The sequence below is a fragment of the Sander vitreus genome, chromosome 12 (genome assembly GCF_031162955.1).
Source record: "Sander vitreus isolate 19-12246 chromosome 12, sanVit1, whole genome shotgun sequence".
Lineage (NCBI taxonomy): Eukaryota > Metazoa > Chordata > Actinopteri > Perciformes > Percidae > Sander > Sander vitreus.
The window spans coordinates 13130504-13153998 of record NC_135866.1 but is presented as its reverse complement, the minus strand read 5'-3'; the positions used below and the strand labels follow the sequence as shown (position 1 = coordinate 13153998).

The 23495-nt window shown below is 41.5% G+C and overlaps 1 protein-coding gene across 1 annotated transcript in view; it reads right to left on the bottom strand.

The window, feature by feature from the left end:
- The window catches only part of LOC144526429 (tensin-3-like), a 36615-nt gene extending 13671 nt beyond the window's left edge, over positions 1-22944 (bottom strand). The window contains 15 exon segments of the mRNA XM_078263908.1: positions 2609-3323; positions 3325-3803; positions 8296-8377; positions 8379-8398; positions 9629-9694; positions 9945-10074; positions 10147-10222; positions 10397-10457; positions 10958-11070; positions 12221-12304; positions 13342-13406; positions 13862-13984; positions 14258-14308; positions 14540-14707; positions 22566-22944. Of these exon segments, the coding sequence (XP_078120034.1) occupies positions 2609-3323; positions 3325-3803; positions 8296-8377; positions 8379-8398; positions 9629-9694; positions 9945-10074; positions 10147-10222; positions 10397-10457; positions 10958-11070; positions 12221-12304; positions 13342-13406; positions 13862-13984; positions 14258-14308; positions 14540-14689 (2215 nt within the window). The 5' untranslated portion in view covers positions 14690-14707; positions 22566-22944.
- Positions 22945-23495: the final 551 nt, after the last annotated feature.

Here is a 23495-nt window from a genome sequence, read left to right as displayed (position 1 = left end):
GTGTAAAGGAAAGAATGAATGGGGTCATGTATCATGAGATTTTGAGTGAAAACCTCCTTCCATCAGCAAGGGCATTGAAGATGAAATGTGGCTGGGTCTTTCAGCATGACAATGATCCCAAACACACCGCCCGGGCAACGAAGGAGTGGCTTCGTAGAAACATTTCAAGGTCCTGGAGTGGCCTAGCCAGTCTCCAGATCTCAACCCCATAGAAAATCTTTGGAGGGAGTTGAAAGTCGGTGTTGCCCAGCGACAGCCCCAAAACATCACTGCTCTAGAGGAGATCTGCATGGAGGAATGGGCCAAAATACCAGCAACAGTGTGTGAAAACCTTGTGAAGACTTACAGAAAATGTTTGACCTCTGTCATTGCCAACAAAGGGTATATAACAAAGTATTGAGATGAACTTTTGTTATTGACCAAATACTTATTTTCCACCATAATTTGCAAATAAATTCATAAAAAATCCTACAATGTGATTTTCTGGATTTGTTTTTCTCATTTTGTCTCTCATAGTTGAAGTGTACCTATGTTGAAAATTACAGGCCTCTCTCATATTTTTAAGTGGGAGAACTTGCACAATTGGTGGCTGACTAAATACTTTTTTGTCCCACTGTAAATACTGTAACCTCACTCCTCCATGTCCTATTTTTTTTTTTACTGTGAAAACGATAACAACATAGAGCTGTGGTGCAATCATGTGATGAGAACAAGCAGGAAAAACATGACTGGTCTAGTTACATGGATACTGAATGCAAATGTAAGCCAAAAAGCACTATTAGAGCTTGAATTGCTTTCAACAGTCAACATGAATCATTCATTAATATAACTTAACCAGCCTTCTTTTATGATAAAAAAACATTTGCTCCAACTTCATGTTACAACACAGCTAGGCAGAATAACTCTGAGCCATGAATCATATCACCAATGCAAACAGATAAAAGCCTACATTAAAAACAATCCATTACATCCTACAAGTTATTTGCAAATTAGCAAAAGTTATAGTCTTTCGCATTTGTTCCTTGGAATGACGCTTCTGTGTAGTTGATATGCACAGACAGGTATGACTTTGGATTGGAATGGAAAAAACATTGCCTCAGGCCTCACTTGTTCCTCTCTTGGAAATTCCTCAGGCCTCCCCATATTGTGCCTCACTGCAACCACATGTACATGCTGGAGTGTGATTCACGCATTGCTAAAACCCAAACAGCTTTCTGCTTTTTCTCTGCCTCACTGGTTTTCAGCTAAAGAAAGAAAAAAAAAAGAGCCGTACCTAGTGTGACTTTCTCAAGTCAATGGTACCAAACTTGATAACCTGTCAGGGTGAGCCAAATCTGATATAAAAGTTCTAATCTTTGCAGCATGGGAAAGAAAGGAATTTTGTAATCTTGCAATTTCTATAAATATTATTGGTAGAAGCAGACATACAGTTACTGAAACACATTCTGCAAATTCTTTTGCAGAAATTAAAAGAAATGAGTCTGGACAGATGGAAATGTGGTGAACATGATACAAAAATATGGAGAGCAATTATTAGAGATGATTCAAATTAAATATGTGCGTGTGTGTGTGTGTGTGTGTGTGTGTGTGTGTGTGTGTGTGTTTTAGGGCTGTGCAATAAATTGAAATTTTAATCGCAATTACAATTTCAGCTCCTAATGATCACAAAAACAGAGTAATGAAGAAAAACAATTATTTTGCACACTATATTTTGCAGATAAACTCGTATTTTGTCTTGTGTTCTGAATGAAAAAAAAAGTTCAAATGGAAAAGTACTAAGGGAAATTCCACAGTTCTAGGTGTTTTCACTGTTGATTTGTTTAACTGTTTCACAGTTGTTTTTTTAAGTTCAATAAATGCAATATCTTTTCAAAAGTCAATGAGTAATTGTGTTAAATAATCGTGATATCAATATTGACCAAAATAATCGTGATTATGATTTTTTTTTCCATAATCAAGCAGCCCGAGTGTGTTCTATGTAATGCTTCAAACTTTTTCTACACACAACAATGCAGTGGGAAGGTCTGAGGGAAACATAAGGTTAAGGACTTTGATTTTGTAAATATCTGTATTCATCATGCAATCTCTATAATCAAACACTGAGAGACGGCAATGTTCAGAGGTCGATGACAGCTGCTCTCCCTCTCTTGATGTACGGTCCTGATCCTCTACTCAGATAGCTATACAGACAAGTCTGGACGGCGCTCTTCCCTCAGATTCATACTGAAAACATCTGAAAACCTGGCAACAACCCTGCTATTTCTGCCACTAAAACATGCCAGGTGGGAGAGGGAGGAGGAGGAGGAGGAGGAGTAGGAGGAAGAGGAGGAGGAGGAGGAGTGCTTTGTTAAGTTAACTCTGTAGTGAAGGGAGAAGACAAGATGATACTCTTAGAGAGGAACAACTCTGTCTATTTATAAATATTCCTAGCATGTTAATTAAAGTTGTTTTATTACTTATATCTTTGTCATATTTATCAGACATTTCTGGCAAAACAACTTCTCTGGTTTCATAATGACTGTCACACATTTGTTTTCACAAACTCACTTCCAGACCACACTTCATCATCACCACCACCACACCCAGACTGACTGACTGTTAGACTTACCTGTCTGCTGTGTGTTTTTCAGGGTCGCTGCGTTATTATCGTTGAATCGGAGATTGATGCCGTTCGAGCATTTGGAGACTGAGCCGTTCACGTGCGTCCCGCCATTCCTCTTAATGGAGCTGCTGTGGCTCGAAACCGGCGCGAAGGTGGGATCCAAGTCCATGATCAGCTGGTTGAGCTGGTCGATGGAGTTGTCAATGTCCATCGTGAGAGATTTGAACTCCTCGTCACGTTTGTTGTTGTTGTTATTGTTCATGGTTGCCTGTTCGTTGTGTGGCGCTGTGTTTCTCAGAGCATCTGTTGTCATGTCCCTGCTAGGGCCCTGTGGCTCAGTAAGCAGGCCTGCTTTGGGTGAACTGCTCCCTTGCTTGTTCCCTGGGTATCTTTCTGTCTCATTTCCATCCTCTGCCATGTAGATAAACTGTTGTGCAGCAACCATCTGCTGCTGGCGAACCCAGGACTGTGTGGAATAGCTTCCCTGTCTGTAGACGTGCTGCTTGGGCATAGGAGCATTGCTGGGATTAGCAGAGGCCACAGAGTTGCTCCTGGAGCTCAGACAGCCCCTTCTCGCCTCAGCATAGGCTCTCTCATACTCCTCCATAGGAGGGTGTGCAGGGTGGTGGAGGTGGTGTTGGCTCTGGCTTTGCTGCTCCTCTCCCCCGGGACTCCCAAAGCCATCTGACAGCAGGGAGTTCTGGCTGCTCTTGTGGCAGGAGGGACGACAAGGTCCCTAAGCTGTCCACACTGTGCAGATCATGACCTGTAATGACCTCATCATCCAGGATGTCCGTTTCCCTCTCTCGGGGTCTGGGGTCTCCGTTGATGTGCACTTGCGCTGGGACTATCTGCTGGATGCCCACTATGGGGCCTTGATCACCCATCTCCCTCAGTGAGGGGTCCTCAAGACCAAAGCCACTTAAAAGACGCTTCAACTGGACCTTTTCCTGCTGGCTGGGGCCCTGGTTAGGCCTGATGGTGGTCGTGGTGGTTGGGGTGGGGACAGGTGTGGGTCTGTCAGCCCACAGAGAAGTGCTAGACAGGCCCGAGTCGCTGCTGACAGAGAGGGCGTGGTCACTGTGGTCAGGGCTGGAGGTGGCGGAGGTTGTGCGGGCCCCTCTGCCCAGCGTCGCTTCTCCTCCGATGGGGCTCCTCTTGTTAGCCGCTTTGTCCTGGGTTAGGCCTTGAGATCGTGGCGCTGGAAAATAGAAGAGATGCAGCGCTTCATACGGTCAGCTGGTATGGGCACACGTACACACAGAGAAACACAGACAGCAGAGGCTCACGCTGACGAACACAAATGGCACAAAACCACAGAGAGGACTCTGTTAACATGCACAGTCATGTCAGCTCACAACCTCCATCATTTAGAATCTGTTACAAACAAAGCTCAACACTTGACTCACCTGACAAAGACAACATTCCAGACAACATAGAACAAACACCCAACTACAAATAACTAGGACATTCATACATTGACAGAACAAATATATGTGAAAATAAAATATATGTGAAACAGTTCGCCTCATTAGATGTGTCAGAAAAAAAATCCCTAGTAGAATCACCAAAATTATGCAAATCCTTTGTTCTGAATTGAGTTTATTTCAAGCAAAGATATTCCGCTCATTTTGCCATAACAGCTTCCACCTTGCCACAAGGTGAACTGCCAAGGTGCTAGTGTATGCAGCGTCTACAGCAGACAAAGGTGTTCCTCATGCTCACGTTATATAATAGATGTTAAGTCTTCCGTATGGCGCTACAAGAGGATCTTCAGAGTCTGACCCCTGCATTCCTCACCCAGCTGTGATTAAGGCCACCCTACTCCCTCTCGCCTGCCCCTTGGCCCAACATATGTCCAAACAACCTCCTTAATCCTCAGAAGTGAAAGACAAATCACAGTCATTATGCAAGGCAGAGTCAAATCCATCACAAAAGAAAACAACAAGAATCTAGTTTACCCAGACTTACGCAAAATGATGGCTGGAGAAGAAGTGCATGTGAGCAGCTGGAACATGACTCCTACGCTTCTCCCTCAATCTGCCGCCTTAAGTACTTGCCTTTCAGTCAAACCATGACTGGAGGATCTGAATACCAGAAACGCATGATAAAAAGCTCCCCCTACTCCTCTGCAAAGTTCCTGTATGTATAGCTAGCCCCCCCTGGCTCACACAAACACACCAGTGGAACCTGCATCTGGCCTTGAGCAGCCTTGGCTCAGGCCTCCATGCAGGCCAGTTCCGCCGGGAGTTTTCCAACAAATCCCTCTTGTAACAATCCTTGTGGCAAGGTGCAATCAGGTTTTAGGATGGATGTTTCCCTTTTCTCTCAATGCTGGCCATCTTTCTTTCTCTCTCTCTGTCACCCCCTGTCATCGTCCTGCCTCTCTTTTCTTTTCCCTCCCCCCTCATGGCCGCCCATCTGTCTCATGAAAAAAAATCTCTTACCTTCGCAGCCACTACCAGGTAAGCACACAAGACAATCCCAGTCTCCGGTAAAACAAAACTTGTAGAGAAGCGGCAACGCAGACACAAGAGAGCAGACATGGCTTTCAACCAGCAGATAATGGTCAGGGTCAAAACAAGAGTGAATGAATATGTTGGCCCCTGCTTTCTTTCTCTGCTGAGAAGGTGAGAGTGTTTGCACTCCACACAGAGGGGGGGGACCTTGAGATCTCCAAATAAGGGCAGAGGAATGTAAACAAGTGAGGCGGGGTTTCAGGACGGAGGCAGGATGGAGGAAAGCCGTAACCCGACCTCTTGCCCTGCATTAGGGGGACTACCCCACTGGGGAGAGAGGGAGGAAAAAAAAGAGGGAAAGAGAGAGGGCGGCCCAGAGAGGATCAGAGAAAGAAAACAACATTCCTGCAGCTCCAGATTTTTTTTACTCTCTAAAAAGACACTTTTTCATTAAATCCTTGCCTTCTACTTTGAGTTCTGAAAAGCACAAAGCCAAGTTGTTTTTCTCTCCCTCTTGGGTGTCATGAAATTGCATGCCTGCTGTCCTCATGAATAATATCGGCACGAGACAGATGTGCCCCAAACTTAATGATGGGGTTCAACAATTGTTTTAAAAACTGTTTTACCTATCAGGATTAACACTGACATTAACAAACCCATGAATGGTTAACCAAGTATGTTCTTTGCTTAAGAAAATCATTTAAACCATTTATATCTAGCATTCATCATGTTGTGGTATGGTCAGTCCCTGAATAATCCACCAATTAAAGTGCAGAGAGCAGCAAAACCAGAACCGTTCCTCAAGCTGCTCTCGTGTCGCGGGAGGAGGTCAGGTTGTGTATGGATATGCAATTACCCAACCCTTTCCATTCCTTCTCAGTTACTACCATCCTGCACTTCCTAAATGCCAAAACTGTGAGTCGAAAGCATAATGATGATCTTCATCATCCTTATTTTCTTCCGCCCAAGCTTCTACATGTGCCTCCGTGTGTAGATGACAGCCCTCTGGGAAAAAAAACTCTTAAAGTCCTGTGTACAATTTGTACAGAACATGCTGTACAGAAAATGTATGAAAAAAACTGCATTATGAAAGAGTTAAATTAACATTTTCTCTCAAACCCCTAGTGGTATTATACAATGCAGACAGATTTGAGATATCCATCACTGAGAATTCCGCCTCTAAAATGCTGTGAAGGTGAACAAACATTGAAAAAACTACATTTAAAAAATTCCATGCATATATTACCTTGCAGAAACAACTTCTCAGTTACTCTAGGTGATCCATTGACTTTGTGGTTTTCTCTTTTTTTTACAGCTTTGATACTTCTTTGCAACTTTTTTTAAATTGAAATTTTCAAGAAAAGTCTATGGTATGAAATGGGCAAGACAGTACAATTGCAGTCCAGTTATTCTTGGTTAGAGGATTTGCCTGCAGCCATAAGTGTTTTAAAGAGACAGTCATCCTGTATCACAAATGAATCTGGGATTTTGCTCAGGTGTAACAAAAGAGCAATCAACTTCAATTCCAAGTATTTCTTATCTTATTTGCCAAATGAAAAAAGCCCAGGAAGTATGAGCATGAGCCATCAAATATTTTTAAACCACATTGAACCTTTTATAAACTTTGGGGTCCCGAAATAAATTCTGGTAATCCAACAGAACTCTTGCCAGGACTGTGGATTTGTGGTCTTAGTCTAGTCTTCCTATATATTACACCTGTACACCTCAGTTATCTTGAAGTCTGATTAACTCTCTCATTTCAGTGCAGTCAGCAGCTGTAAGCCAGGCTACACTAAAGACAACAGCCTACTTTGACAGTAAACCAAAGTAAACAACCTTTCTGGAAAAACAATCTTTTAAAATTCAACTCTTCATTCACACGTGGGGATAAACACACACTCTCACTGGTGATTGAGGAAAAGCCATTGAAGTAAATGAGGTTTTCTTTTCACAACCTTAGCACTACAGTGGCAAATGTTTTTCAGACTTCCTCCTCCTGACCAACCTCTGAGTGACAGCCTTTCAGAGTCAAACTGGGCCTGCCAGAGAACTGGTGGTAAGAAGATGCAGAATTCCAACAAAGCTCCCAGTCTCCTGTCTCCAATGTAGTGTTTACATGAGAAAGCAAGGCTGTAAATATCCCACATGAATGCTTTGGAATCAAGGCAAGACAAAAAAATGTTCCTTTGTTAATGTCTTTGCTTTGCTTTGATGGCTTCTTAAATTTGAGTGTTTTGCTCTTTCATTGCATTCCCAGAAGAGTGCATACAATTATACTTATACTTGACTTGTTGGGGTATTTTATTTTAAATGAAAAAAAACGGCAGCTCATTTTCATTAAGCTGAACTTAGCTTATAAAAACACTCTGGGAAAGGGTGGATCTGGGTTTTAATGCAGAATAGAGCAACAACCTCCCAGAATAGAGCGACGTGGTGGTACCACGTCGCTCTATTCTGGGTTGTTGTGAATTCTGCGGTTGAGTGGAGAGCAACAACCACAGCTAGGACAGGACGCCCCGACAGGGTGGCTCTGAGTCGGAGTCTATGTGTGTCTGTGCAGGCGCTAGTGAGAGTGTGTATGTGTGTGTTTGTGTGTGGGATGGTTAAAGCATGCCTATTCATTTCAAGAAACAACAAAATAGAAATCTCTTGAGAACTAATTGCTCTTCCTCTGAACCCAGCATTCCCTACGTACAACAACAATCCTCCCTATCCTTCACAGAGAAACAACACTGCTTGTCATGCCTATCATACTGCAACCTAAAGGTACATTTTAGCTTTCTTTTCCTTTCCTCGCCATAATAAAAGTCTTGTTTCCACAGGGCCTGGCTGCCTGGGTTTTAAGTCCCACTCATGAGTAATAACTCCTGTAAGCGGCTTGCAACATAAACCAAGTTAGTGGTGACTGTGTTTGCATGTTAATGCAATCACACTGCAGTCCCTTAATAACATGGAGCAGAGGACCTGTCAAGCTGTGTTAATTCCCTGAGAAGATAAAAAAAAGAGAGCATGTGTGTGTGTGTGTGTGTGTGTGTGTGTGTGTGTGTGTGTGTGTATGTAAAGTGGGGGGGAACTCCATTTCATGTCTAAATAACAACCTACTCATACTTCTTCCATTCATAAAACAGCCACAGGTATTTTCACTCAGGTAGAGCCTGATTCATTAGGCAGACCTTGGCATTGTTATAAAGTCTTGTGAGTCATGTAGTGACTAATGTAGCGTAATTCCTGTACCTTCACCATCACAGATGTTCTGGTAGGAGTCCCAGCGGATTATTGGATCTGCTGTGTTGTAGTCCACAATAACATCCGCCCCCATTTTGCCACCTTTCAGCACCTGGACCCAAAAATAACATTATTGTTGATACTGTATCAAGGTGTTTTTTTCTTTACCACACAGTGAGTAGCATAAAATACTATTCATCATAATGTTATGGCTCGAGGGAGGACAAAGAAGGATCTGTCTTAGCAGGACATTTTTGTGTAAATATTTAGGGATGGGCAATAATTTAATATTAAGAGCTTTTAGTGGAATTGCATCACTATGGTAGATTTGAAGAGTTCATATTCAGTCCTGAATATATATATATATATATATAGTATGCACAAATCTTACTATTCAAACAAAACTATAAAAAGAAAGTGCTTCAGCATTTCCTTCCTTTTACTAGATTGTTCAGGTATAGAAGCCGTTTAAAAAGGAATAGTTTAACATTTTGGGAAATGCGCTCATTTGCTTTCTTGCTGAAAGTGAGATGAGAGGTTCAATACTGTTGAAATGTCAGTATGCTAAATATGATGCGACAGCCAGCAGAGAGTTAGCTTAGCTTAGCATAAAGACCGAAAACTACTAGCCTGGCTTTGTCAAAGGTAAAACATCAATTGTCGTTTTTACACTTTTGTTTTATTAAGGATTAAACTGGATATAATGTGTTAATTGGTGAGTTTTAGAGGTGGTGGTACACAGAGTTTATTTGGACAGAGCCAGGCTAGCTCCCCACTTTCATTCTTCATGCAAAGCTAAGCTAACTGTTGATATTGATCTTTTCATCTAACTCCCTGCAAGAAAGTGAATACGTTTTTTATTTATTTATAATTATCTATTTATTTTTATCTATTAAAATATATAGCCTCAGCATATCATGGTATACTAATGACAAATAAAGTCCAAGTTGTATTCAAGGATTCACTTTCACCCATGATGCTATGGATTGCAATGTCATTGTTGGGGGGACAACAATATCACCCTTGCCAGAATATTTTAATTATGCTACAGCAATAGTAAGCAAATACATACAACACATATACACAGATCCACACAACATCCCACTCCTGTGGGGCTCTGGGGCACCACATGCTGTGTTTCTTTACCTCTCTGTCAGCACACACTTCACACTACATTTCCCTTCTGCAGCATTCCACATCCCTTCTCACCATGGGGCAGAGGGGGGAGGAACGGAGCCCAGGACAACACGGAGGGGAAAATGGAGAAAGCTTTGTGTCTGCTTTTCCAACTACCTCTCCCAGTAGCAACCTTTATAAAAACCCAGAAGAGTTAGGAATCTACCTGGAATCCTCTCTGGTCCCTCGGAGAACACCAGCTCCACTTTACCATAATCTGCAAATCTGGGATCTGGAATTTAAGCACACAGGAATGCCATTAGTGTGGCCATTCAGAGGTGGAAGGACAAATGGTGTTGTCTGTGAATAGGATTCTCTCAGTACACGTAAAATATTTGGTAAAACAAGATTATTGGTCTCAAAGTGCCAAGTCTAAATTAAGTCCAGACTGAACCTTGCAGATGCTGCGTGGAGCAGAGGAGTCGCCGTAAACTAGCAGAGGCACGTTGAGACCTGCTCTCAGGTCTTTTTTTCAGGTCTACCTTTGTTGGCAGTCTCCATGTCCTCTTTTTCAAACATCAGGTTGTAGCCCTGCACTGCTCCCGTGTGGAACTGCAGTCGGAAAATAACTTCACGATCGGAAGTTACGTCACCCTTGTGATAGCATTTAATCTGCAAAAGAAAATACATCAATGTTATTACTACAATCAATACTGATGTCAGAAACTTTGAGAAGGCTACTACCATGATGTCTCCTTTTAGAAGCTGGGCAGGCTCCAGTGTAATGCATACACGGTCTCTGTGGCCTGGACCAATGTGACTGAAACAAAAACAACAGAGAAGTGATTCAAAGTGAGTTTGGAAGCAATCACAGATATTTACAGAAAGCACTAAGTCAGCATTAACGTAAGTACAACAAAGATGATTTAATTGAATATATTCCAATATTCTTGGAAGCAAACAAATTACTGTACCACATGTAAAAGCTACTTACTAGATTCCAGATGAATACACTGCTTGCATTCCCTGGTAAACCTTGATGTACGGACGACATACTGGAAAGAAAAAAAGATAAATTCTCAAATAAATAATAGTTAATAACATGGAATTAAGTAGCCTGTTAGGATAAGATATTCATGAGTAGCTTCTCAGATTGTTTTGCTCACAGCAAGTGTAATAAGCAGTTGTTGAGAGAAAGGGATTTCAGCTCCACGATGTGACGAAGACCTGTGTTGTTTCAGTGAAATTAGTAAAAACAGCTATTTACATGCAAACATGGGAGTGAATTCCCATGGGTTTACTGGGAACGTATAAAGAAGTTCTTCTCTTCAGTTCTGTTTATGTAAGTGCCTCTATCTGTCTGAGCATGTGTGTGTGTGTGTGTGTGTGTGTTGGAAAAAGAGAACGATGTAAAGTACAGATAAGTCTCCATCTTGTTTACTGCTCCAGCTCTGATGTGGTTGTGTCTGGGTTCTTTTATGCCGTCATGGTGGCAGTCACTGTATATTCATTGGGAGTTGCAGCTGTGTATAGTGGTAAACAATATGAGTTTAACCTCCAGTGGCGTCAAAGTTTGGGATCCCGTGAAGGATGACGCAGTGCAGGAACAAGGGTGAGGCATTGATCTTCATGGATCCACTTAGAAGACTGTTGAGGATCCAAACATACCTGACAAGAAATAACAGAGATGGATGTAAATAATACACACGACTGACTATTAGAAGTAATTCCCACAACCAAAAAACTAAATATCAAGGGTATCACGTGTTTTTTTAGGACAATCCAAAATGTGTCAGGTAGACTTGTTTATTTATTTTTTTATTCACATATTTACTGACCACTGCTTTGCAAATTTTAGACTGTATTTTACTAAAGGCAACATTCTTAGACAACTGCTTGTGTTAAAGGGATACTCCACAGCAAAAGAGATTGCTCATAATTAGTGCAACACAGGGCAGAGATAAACAGGCTTTGAATCCCTAGTGTGGGGGCAACTTCCACAGACACTGGATCCTACACTTCCCATAATGCAACTTGATGACATTGTATCATTAGACCCTCCTTGCCTGGCAAATGTTCTAGACTAAAGCTTCAAGTGTGTAACTCCAGCCTTGCATAAAAAATGGTAATCTCCAAGCCCAAACGGAGATAACCCTGGTGACATCACCAGGGTTATTTTTCTCAGACTTAACAATAGTTTGGAACATTACTCGTATTCCCTATATAGTTAGCTGAGAAGATGTATACCACTCTCATGTCTTTACGTTGAATGTTTTCCTTTAAATCAACATTTATAATTGGAGAAGTTTGGCTTCTTTTATTAAATGAAAAAAAGGGTTTTACAGCAAAACATGTTTATATTCCTCACAGCAAAGAATCACATAAATTACCGTCTTGGTTTTGGTACCGTAACTCAGATATCAAATTTGCATTGCTATCAAGACATTTTCATCTGCCATGTTGTAATTGCTAAAGGTTTACCTCACATAAACTTGGGGGACAAGAACATTTAGAGGAACTGGAAGAAAAGAATGTGGAGAAACCAGTTCTGTCTGAGAGCAATCAGTGTAAGCAATGATGATTCACAGTGATACACAGCATTAGGATTACACCAAGTCACCATGGTGTCCCATTCTCATTACAATGATCCAGAATGACGGGCTTTTCAGTAATAGACAAACAGCACCAGGACTTGTAAAGTTTTGTATTGAATCAGGTGGGTCTGGGACATGAATGTGTTTTCAGAGCACCAGTCAAACAACACACGGTTAGGAGCATGTTGCTATACAGAAGGGCGTGTTCAAGTTTTGGGTCTTACCGTTTCTGCGAAGGTGTCATCAGAGCTGAAACCTTATCATCGTAGTATTTCCTCATCGCGAAGCGGTCCAACGCCTGATCAGCACTTTGAGGGAGACAGTGAGACACATTAAACACTTTGGGTAATTATAACTCAAGAGAGAGATTACACTCTGTTGCACTATAATTGAATAGTGTTAACCCTGACTTAAATTAGGACAACACACACACACACATGCATAAACATGCATAATGGACAAGAGTGAAAGTAAGCGGAGAGACAGGGGATTCCAGCAGAGAGGAAGAGAATGCCAGCCTTAAGTAAACAAGGAAGGGGAGAAGAGGACAGAGAGAGGCCAGAGTGTGTGCACAGCTCTGCTATTCAGACAGACCTAAAACCAACAGGCACTGGAGCCTTTTCACCACAGCTCTGTTTCTCTATCGCGGACCCTCTCCCTCTGCCCCCTCCCATGAATCTATTCCATTGTAAATCTGCCTCATTGTTTTCCTATCTCTTTCTCTACTTCTTCTTGCCTTGTGTCTTTCAAATTTGCCTTACCGACCCGGTCCTCCCCAGTGGGACGCAAACACTAAGGGAAGCGGAGTCTAAATCGAAGGCTGATGTGCGCTCATGCCACAATGACTGCTGTGTGCAGAGAGGATCTACATAGTAGCATAACACTCTCCTAACGTTTGCTGTATTTCTTTACTTTAGGGCTTAGACAATGACAATGGTTAGAAAATTTGAAATCGGGTTCCTTCATGAATAGATTTCATGAAACTGACACTGTGTCCAGAAGCTATTACAGTAACTAGCTTGTTTCCAAGTTGATTCATGCAATTCAATACAGGGTGATTCATGGCTTAAATTGTGTGGTTTCCCTTTGAGTTTATAAGAGGTGACTTTTCTTTGACTCCCTCTCTGATTCACCTTGACCCTAAATTAAAGCAGGTAAATAAATCCGCCGTGGTTAGGCAATGACATTTCTTGTGGTCTACTGAATAAGCCTTCATGAACTGTTGTGGGTTCTTGTTCCTGCCAACAGTGAGTGGGTGCACTCATATTATAATAAATCCTGAATTCAGAGCAAACTATGGCATTTATAGTAACCCAACATGAAAATGTTACACATTAGTGGTTACCTGGCAGATACGTCGGTGAAATGCACAAAGGATGAGATGACGACACCGATTCGACCCTTGCCACCCTGAAGAAACAAGAGAGGACAGAAGATGATTTACTACACACGCAGCAAAACTCTAAGTTTTAAAAGGCAACAAATACTTAGTTTTTCAATCATTTTCCTATTGTAAGTGATGGGATCGTACATAAACACAGTATTCTCTGCCAAAGTTGAAAGATTATTGGTTATTTCACACATATCTGTATCTCTGCATCTGTATCTTTGAAGCGGGCATGGCTTATTCAGAAAAAGGCAGTCACATAATTCCATCCACCAATTAGAATTGAGCTATTTTCGAATCAGAATATGATGTCATGAATACTCAATGTCATAGAGAAATACTTAAAATACTTAAGACGTTGTTAAACAACTAAAAAGGACTTGTGAAATGACAAAATAATTACAATGCTGGAGTAATTGCTTAATTATTAATGCAAAACTGAGACACAGCTGATACAACACAACCTGTAGATGCTCACCCTGCAGTGTATAACCACCACATGAAGGGGGTCAGCATTGAGCCAGCTCTCCATTGCCTTACAGATGGTGCAGATCTTATCCAGTGGCGGAGCATGCATGTCGGGCCAGCCAGTATCTAGAGTCTGAAAACACATTACTCACTGTAAACAGACACAGTAGAACTCTATACAGTTATCCAGTACCAATCAATAGTATACTGTTTACTGTAGCTGGTTAGACAAAGCTGATCAAAGAGGCTGAACAGAGATCTTTTGCCGTTGAAATGAATTGTATTTGTTATTTTCCAAACTGATGGATATTTATATATATATATATATATACTCATCCTGCTACGACTTTTTTATTATTAATTTGTGCTTATTTTATGTAGATGACACAATGTCACATAAACTTACCTTGGGGTTCATTTTAGTGAGATCATGTCTTTTCTCTGACAAGTTGATAATCTAAAGAGAACATACAAGACAGCCCATGACTCAAAATGTTGTCTCTAAGATTATTACATTATGCTTTAACACTGATTCTTACATCAGGTTGAGTGAACAATTAACTATGCACTCTGAGATCAATATCCCATGAAAGCCCATCAGCCCTGACATCAATACTGTATGGACTTTGACACTTCAGCTTTGACATTTCAAGGTGAGACAGCGAGCAGCACACGGACAAGCACTGACCAGGTAATTATCTGCATGCTTGGACTTGAGCATTCGTGTGACATCCTTCAGGTTGTGAGAGTAGATCTCCTCTGTGCAGCCACGGGGGAAGGACACAGCGATGATACGTTCTGTGATGTACGTCAGGTCGAGTTCATATCCCTCCTCCATCCTGAATCCTGCGGCTTACTGTTAAAAACATCAAAGCAGAGACTCAGGGCTCAGGCCCTTCAATAACCTCACACCATTCCCACTTAGAGCAGGTGACTTTGCTCAAGTCAATATTTGATGGCCTAAAAGGCCAAAGTCCTCAGCTTTAGTCATTGTTTCCAGGTTTGCTACAGATATCTTTAGAGAATGGCCACTATTTCAGATTGCATGACAGAGGGTGTCTTGTTTGTGCAGAAACGGTTAACAGTGTGAGTCACAAACACTGTAGAACTGTGAACAGGTTGAAATGAAACAATATATCAAGGCCTTTTAACATGAGAGATGAGTGCCACTTATCTCTACTGCACAAAGAGATACAGTGCAGTGGTATCAACAAATTGAAAACCAGCAATCTAGTACCCAATGTCAGTCAGTCGGAGAAACAATGACAAAGACAAAAAAAACTTTCAAAGAATTCCGGTTACAACCAGTTGCTGTAAATCCCTGAGTGATGGCGTGTCCCTGTGACCTCATGGCCATGCACATTTCTGCAGCGGTGGCCTGGGGAGAGCCTGTCTCACACCACCACATCCACAGGCCTTATTCTCTTATCTAGTCATCTATGTATGCTCTGCGTGCGTTGACTGCGGACAACACTAGATCCGACACTAATAGTCGCTTAATCAATAACTCAAACAAATGAATAGTTTTAATTGAGCGAGCGTGCCAAATATGTTTGTTGTGTTTCCAGGTTATTCGTTGTGAGGATTTGCTGCTTCTCTGTTTTTATGATTGTCAAATTAATAAATTCCGGTATTTGGTCGAACAAAAGAAACAATTTAAAGTTGTTATTTTAGGATGTAGGATATTAAGACTGAGGTTTTAAACTATTAACTGACATTTTATGGAATACAAACATTTACTATTCTAAAATGTATTTTTTTTTAATCCTTGACAAAACCTGATATATTGTTGGACTGATTTGCAAATATTTCACAACAAATACATATAAACATGTATTATATTGTGCATTATATATTATTCTAGATTATATTTGATATTATTATTATATTGCTGTTCTATACTGTATATTATGTTATGTTATACTGTTTTATTACATTACTGCATGTACTATGTCATATTTTTATATCCATACAGACAAACAATATGATCAAGTATAATTACGTGATCATATAATATATTATTCTGGTGTATGCTGTTATAGTGGATCATATTGCATATACTATACTTTGGGGCTACTAATCACACAACTTTGTCACTTCACTTGGAACATTATTGCAATATTAGTTGAAGTACACTGTAGGTACTGCTTGCCTTATAGTTTTGAGTTTAATTTCTCTTGCATAGTTCGTATTTTTTTATTTCTATTTGTATTTCTATTTTATCTACTTTAACATTTATTTTTTTTCATTTCATTTATTTATTTTATCAGTACTTATTATTGCATATTTTATAAATATATATATACCATTATTGTCAATAAAGCAAACCAAACCAAATCCTACCTTTTGAGTGAGCCAGAATTAGGCTGTATGTCAATGACTTCAAAAAAAATTGATCTATACTCCTTTGTAGCATTTGTAAGAGATAACTGATCAATAGCGCTTGATACATGTTTCAGATTTCACACAAACACAAGTACACACTCCCACAAACAGAAATGCATTCCTTAAGCTGCCAAAGATATCACCATCCTTCTTAAATGACTCCAATTGTTTGTTGTGATTAAACGACCCACAGTCAAAAATGTGTCCGTCAATTAAGTCTGCAATGACTGCAGGCTACAGCCCAACACTTTGAAGGGGGCCAGAGAGGGAGCCATAAACCAGCGACAGTGCATGGCTTAAACCAACCCTCAGAGCGGAATGAAAGAGGCCATGTGTATGAAGAGGTCATCACTCGGGGAAACAGGGCTAGGTGTGTTTTGTTTGTGTGTGTGTGTGTGTGTGTGTGTGTGTGTGTGTGTGTGTGTGTGTGTGTGTGTGTGGGTAGAGGTGGTGGGAGCGGGGGGGAAGAGGTCCTCAGGGATTGTTGGAACTAATGGCGGGGTTAGTCTATTTCCCCCGAGACTCTAAGGAAAAACTGTTGACTAATGGGAAATTAATGAACAGGTCGGCCAGTACTTAGGCTCTGTGTCTCTCCAGGGCAGGGGCATGGGAAGAAGGCTTAGTAATGTTTTGGAAGTGTCAAAGTACCAGTGTCAAACCTTACCTCCATGTGACCCAGGAGTGTGAAAGAATGTACTTAATTCATTTAGGTGTATTTTTTTTTGTTTTTTAAGTTTGACACTGGGAAATACACTTATTAATTTGCTTTCTTGCCGAGAGTTAGATGAAAAGATTGTTACCACTCTTATGTCTGTGCAGTAAAAATGAAGCTTAATGTTACTGCCAGTAGCCGGTGCTGGCCTTTCTCGGTCGTGTCTAGATGGTATGCCAAGATTTGTGAGAGTCTTACCAGATGGTTAAGGTTAGGCATGGACCTTGAATGGTTAAGGTTAAGCCCCTGACACACTAACCCGACGGCCGACCGTTGGCAGAAAAGGCAGTCGGACTGATCATTCGGCTCCCCAAGGTCCAAAAAGTGCCTCAGAACACACCGAAGCGACGCCGACTTGACCATGTAATACGTCTCCATGAGGCGGCGCTAATCTGTATTGTCGCCCAAAAAATGAAAACCGGCAGCTGATTGGATGAACGCGTCACGTGGGTCTGGCTTTTTCAACCGGGGCATAATGGCGGCTCGTTCAGAATACGATCTCATATTTTACTAAGATAGTTTACCGAAACGTGTTTCTGAAAAAATTTTAAGCGAGAAATTGGCCATGCAGTTGCCTTCATTTCAGATCGACAAAGATCAGTTTAAAAGATTTTCATCCAATTTTGAGAGACTCTGGTCACGCTCATCCCGCTCGTCATTTCCGGGTTAGCATTCCACCAATTAAATTGGTCATGGAGTCCGACTGCCCGCCCTCCGACGCAACATGTCAGGTCAGCCAAAATGAAGGCCGACGGACGACGGCACGGAACACACCGAACAGACTCGAGTCACTGACCTCGCCAGACTGTCCGACGGCCGATTATCGGCTTGGTGTGTCACTGCCTTTAGGAGCATAGGGTGTTGGGCAGCGAGTGTCGCGTGAGTTTTCACAAATTCTAAGGTTAGCATCTGGAAACGACTCTCCTTCTTAGCCGGGCGCAGTAACTTCCTACTTAATTGCTTAAGTCAAGAAATAGTCTGGCACGTGACCACTCCGTAAAACCACAACTGTGTTTTTTTTCCCACTTTCATTTTTGCATGTGCTGTAGGCTGTTTTTGTTACCTTTGGGCAGAGCTAGACTAGCTGTTATCCCCTGTTTCCAGACTTTACGCTAAGCTAAGCTAAGCTAAGCTAAACTAACCAGCTGCTGGCTGTAGCTTTATACAGTATGTAAAGGACAGATATGAGTCTTCTAATCTAACTCTCTGCAAGAGAGTAAAAAAAGCTTAAAAAGTCAAACTATTAACTGACAACTATTTTCAAGGTAACTAAACAAAGAGAAATAAAGGTTTCAACTAACTCAAATAAAACCCATAAAGATGCACAAAACGAGCTAATATCACATTTTAAAATAAATCGTAAAAAAATTCTAAACATTATCGTGCGGCTTATTAATTTGTCATGAAGCATTCATGTGCAATGCTGCAGTAATCAACAACCTTTTTTCTACTAGACCTCTCACTTCTCCCACTCATCATTCAACCTAACATGAGTGACCTGCCCCAGCACGCACTAAAGATAATTGGTCTTTAATTTGCACTGACTGCTTTTGTTCCTGGTTTGAGGTGCAGCATTAGCTCACAAAGGCAGAATACGCAGTGCCAAGGAACTACAATCCCAAGCCCACCCATGGCACTGGGAGAGCAAGGCTGGTAGAGGAGCGGGGTAGGCAGAGAGATTCGAGAAAATGGGTTGCCAGATCTACTGTGAACAAGCTGCGACAGGTTTACTGAGGTCAGGATGTTGGGGGGATTAGGGTGTGTCTGGCTACCCCAGCTCCAACCCCTCAGGTAAGTGCTTGACTAGGCTGCGTGGGTGCTGTCAGCCACGTTCACACATGCATGACCATCACTTGGGACCAGCTCCAAATGCCTTTCTTTCAATCACCCAGAACGCTGAAAATAAGTTCATCAAACATTCAGTTTATTCATAAAAGAAATGCAGGGAAGAAAGAACCAGAAGGCATATTGAAGTGCTGAGATGAAGCCTGATTCTATTTTAGGAGCCACACCCTTCACCTGGCCTGTATTGTATGGGATCTTCCATTTTGTAGAAGCAGTTGAACCACGTGATGAAAGAAGACAGCATCATGTAATAGGACATAAACTGCAGAGACAACTGTCTTAAAATCTAGACATCAGTTAGACAGACCTTAAGGGTTAAATCATGACCTCATAGTTGTTTTCATTTTTGAGTGCACTGTGGTGGTAACAGTTGGCAAAAACGTTGCATGCCTGTCTGTCACAAATAATAAATACTCTACAGAGCCTTGGGTTGAACCACAGCAACTGAATCAATTTACGCAAAAGTTTGTTTGTATGTGAGTAGGCTGGTTTCTACTTGTCTACAGCTCTGCGAATGGATTTTCCATTAGCGATTTCAGTATGGCCACCATCGCGCAGATTGCTTTTTACATATTTGTACCAACCAGTGGAAGAGGAAATAGAGTATAGAGTATTGGTTAAATAAGAGAAAAAACAAGTTTAAGGTAAAGGATTAAAAAAAAGGTAAAGGATTTTAAAGACGTCATGAGATGTGGATATCAACACTGCTGCAATGACAATGAAAAAAGCGAGTTAAGCTTTAATTAACATTTGGGCTGCCACTTTTATTTTTGTCATCAATCAAAATAGCAGTTCTTTTTTTTGATTCAATGTTGAGTTTGTAAAATCTATCCATCCATCCATCCATCTTCATCTGCTTATCCGGGCTCGGGTCGCGGGGAGTAGCAGCTCCATTTGTAAAATGTCAAAAAATAATGACAAGTTCTCATTACGTTACTATCAAAGACCACCAAATGTCTCAAAGCCAACTAGGATTCAATGTTATGAAGCGGAAATGCATTTAATCCTTATATTAGAGAAGCTGCAACAACCCAACTTTAGTCTAGTTTTACCAAATAAGAGAATCAAATCTAATGGACTAATCCATATTTAAATAGATTGCAAATGAGTATGAGAAGCAATGAGTTTTAAATCAATTAAAAATAACTATAATGTCCACAAACATTACGTCTGCACACATATGAAAGCAATCGAGGCACCCCCCCCTCCCTACACACTCCGGAATCAAACTGAATTGCTTCTGTTGGCTCCAGCTTCCATTTTATGACAACTCAAATATTTTTTATAGGTCCATTAAACTCAAATTATGTTTCTGAAATGAAAAATGGGTGTGCTGATATTCCTCACGAATAGGAGAGAAAAAAAGAGAGCACCAAACCCCAACACAAACTTTCTCTGTTATACACTGCAGTGCTGCTACAGCTACGGATAGAGGTCGAAATCAAAGTGGGGTGATAAAGCTCATCCAACCCAGCATGTAGGAGCTGGCACCTGTGGAAAATACAGCCACACATACAGTACACTTCTGTCTCTTTGGGAGACTCTGGACAGATTAATGATCCCCTAAACTGTTTGTCTGCAAACCACAGTAACACCTTAAGAGCCATAAATGCTTCAAGAAGTCTGGCTGCCTGTGGGGTGACTGCTGAATGGAAATGTAAAAAAAACAAAACAAAAAAAAACAAAAAAAAAACATTTTTACTAAATGTGGCTACGTTTCTTCACATTAACTTTCTTTATTTGGTTGCCCAGCACATGAAAAGAACAATTAATGCCTGTTTACCACTCATCAAATGACTGGAACAACCACAACAGATTTGTGCCCTTGTCATCTGGCTGTAGCACCCCCTCCACCTCCTTTTGGTATTTAGCATTCACATCACACCTAATAACCTTGATACCATCAGATTCACTGTTCAAAACTGGCTTGTATTCACACTTGGCAAGAGCTCACGCCTCATACTGCAGGATAACATGTCCACAGTGACATAACATGCTGCTTGAAGGGCCCGGAGAGGGACAAGGCCACAGTTTGTTTCGACCTTTTCCTGTCAGGCACTTTGTATGTTTATGCTGTGCCTTTGACACCCATTCACTGCTGAAGAACTGAAATAAACAAAACCATGAGAACTTTTGAAAAAAAGCCACAGGAGGGGGGAGCTGGGTAATTTTAGTAAGTTTATTTAGTAACTCTGGAACTCTAACGTGTATTTGTCACACATTTTCATGAGATATGTTGAAGGGAATAAAAAAATGACAGCCCTGGGCAAATCTGTGCACCCTTAAGGCTCCTAAAGTACTCCCTAATTACCGTTTTCTATCCCAAGGTCATAGTGGAATGCGTTCCAAAATGGATTACGTTCCCACTCTCGCACTCTCATTCTCTCCATCTCTCTCTTTCTTTCCCCTCTTTCTTGCCGTTCTTTCCCCTCTTTATTGCTTTCTTTCTCCTTCCTTCTCCAGGTATCCTTCTCTCCGTTTAATGGCTTACACATGTCAGCCAAGTGGCCGTGGCACTGCTGTGACAAAGTGAAATGCCCCAGTGCTCTGTCCATGCTGTTCCTCCCAGGGTTAGATCACAGCGTTCTTCTTATGGTACACAACCCCAACCCTCTGCCAACCCACCTGTCCAAACCACACTATCAGGATCCCCATTCATCTGTCACCCTACCAGAGCTTTGTAATTACTGCCTGACATTTTGGGTTTCTGTCACACATTTATTTCGCCTTGAGGGGCAAGATATTGTTCACACGACTCTGACCTCAAAATAGAACCACCAACAAAAACTATAATTGCCAGTTCAAAAATGTTTCTCCTGCCTCGATGGGTCTGTAATTAAAGCTAATCTTGAAAGAGTTTAGCCTGCAAAATGTTTGAAATAACCTGCATGGTTTATGTTGCTTGAAAGAAAGGTGCACAAGAGGGTGTAACTGCAGGTGTGTGTCTGATTTCCATGCAAGGGAAGGACTGATTTTTCAGGTGAAGATGGCTGTAGCTGTTATGATGTAAGGACGCTTGTACATGTCATCAACAATGGCTGCCTGAGAAGCATAGCCCTAGGGCCACAAATACCACACAGCAGCTGTAGCTCAAAGAAAAAAAAGCCATACTCTCTCGATCTGATTGTCTCCATCATTTATCCACTGACTACGGAGTCCAAACAGTCAACAAAAGGTTTCTTTTGGAACTTTACAGACTACTGGTTACAAGTCTTCCACAAGAATGGCCCCATATGTTTCACATTAAAAGGCCAACAGTACACCAGAGCCCACAACACCAAGGAGCCCCAAATTATAGCCATTATATTTAAACAAAAAAACAAAAAAAACACAGTTCATTGAGAAAGACATTTAAAAGATAAAAAAGACCCAAATAGTTCAAGCCAAGCTTTAGGGAGTTCAATTCAAAAGCTCTAAATAATACTTTTTCACATTGAAAAGAAACAAAAACACAGTGCTTTGTCAGTTTGAATGAGTCTCTTCTCTGACTTCAGAGTGCTGCTGGAGGAGCTGGAGCACAAACACACACACACACACACACACCCCCTGGTTTTAGTAGGATTCTGAGCCAAAGTAAATACAGAGTGCAGTGCCCTGTTTTGCACTTTGAATAAATGGGCAAACTCAATGAAATGTGACTAAGCAAAGAGCTAAAGAGGGAATACAGTGTGTGGAAGTCTAATCCTGCTTTTAAGTAGGCTACTGACCAGCCAGACTTTAAAAAAACCCTCCCAGCTAAAGATTGACGTGGAAAAGTTCAGACATCGCTTACCTTTTCGACCTGAAAGCGAGTAACGTTACTGTGGTTCTTTTTTTTTCTCCTCTGTGTCCCTTTGTCAGTCCGAGCTGCAGGAAGAGAAAGAGTGGGGTGAAGTCCTGATCAAAGAGCCGAGCTCAGCCCGTCATACAGGCTTAGTGCAGGGTGGGAGGCTCATTTTCCTCTGCTGGAATGTGCTCTCAGCTGGACCCGGTGCTCCCCTTTGCCTTTTCTGTGGCTGCCGGTGATAAAATGGAAGCCTTTGCTCGGTTCTTGAACTACTACTGCTGCCTCTGCTGCCTGCTGTTGCTGCTCAGCCCCCCCCAGCAAACTTCCTCCTCCAGTCCGTGCTGCCGCTACAGCCGCCACAAGTCCTGGCATGGGATAGTCCTCCCACTGCGCCGCTAGGGCTGTCTCCCTCGTTCCCTCCCCCTTCCACCCTACCTCCCCTCTCTGCGGCCTCCTCCCTCTGCCTGTCTCCATTTGTTCTCACCCAGACTTCCTCCAACCCCCCCCACCCAAGACATTTAATCACATAGTAATAAACATATTAGCCTATTGTTATGTTTTTTTTTGCATTTCCTACTATAGGCTGCATCACCCAAATCAAACATTTAGGCCTAATAGGCTGTGTGTTAAGTCAAGTCAGTTTTGTTCATGTAACCCAAAATCACAAATTTGCCTCAAAGGGCTATAATGCCCTTTATGTATGTTTATGTTCAAAACTTTGTACATTATGTCAATTTCTTTTTAACTTTTTGGTTCACTGGTATAATATGGGCTACATAAATATGTTAGCAATAATAGTTGGGTTTACCCTGTTTTGGCCGAAATGCACTTGACCTATCCAAGTATAATGACTTCGTAAATGCCTTTTATTGTTCAAATGATACTCATCTGGTTTATCTATTGTAATAAAATGTCTTAATTTCCAGATCGAGGTGT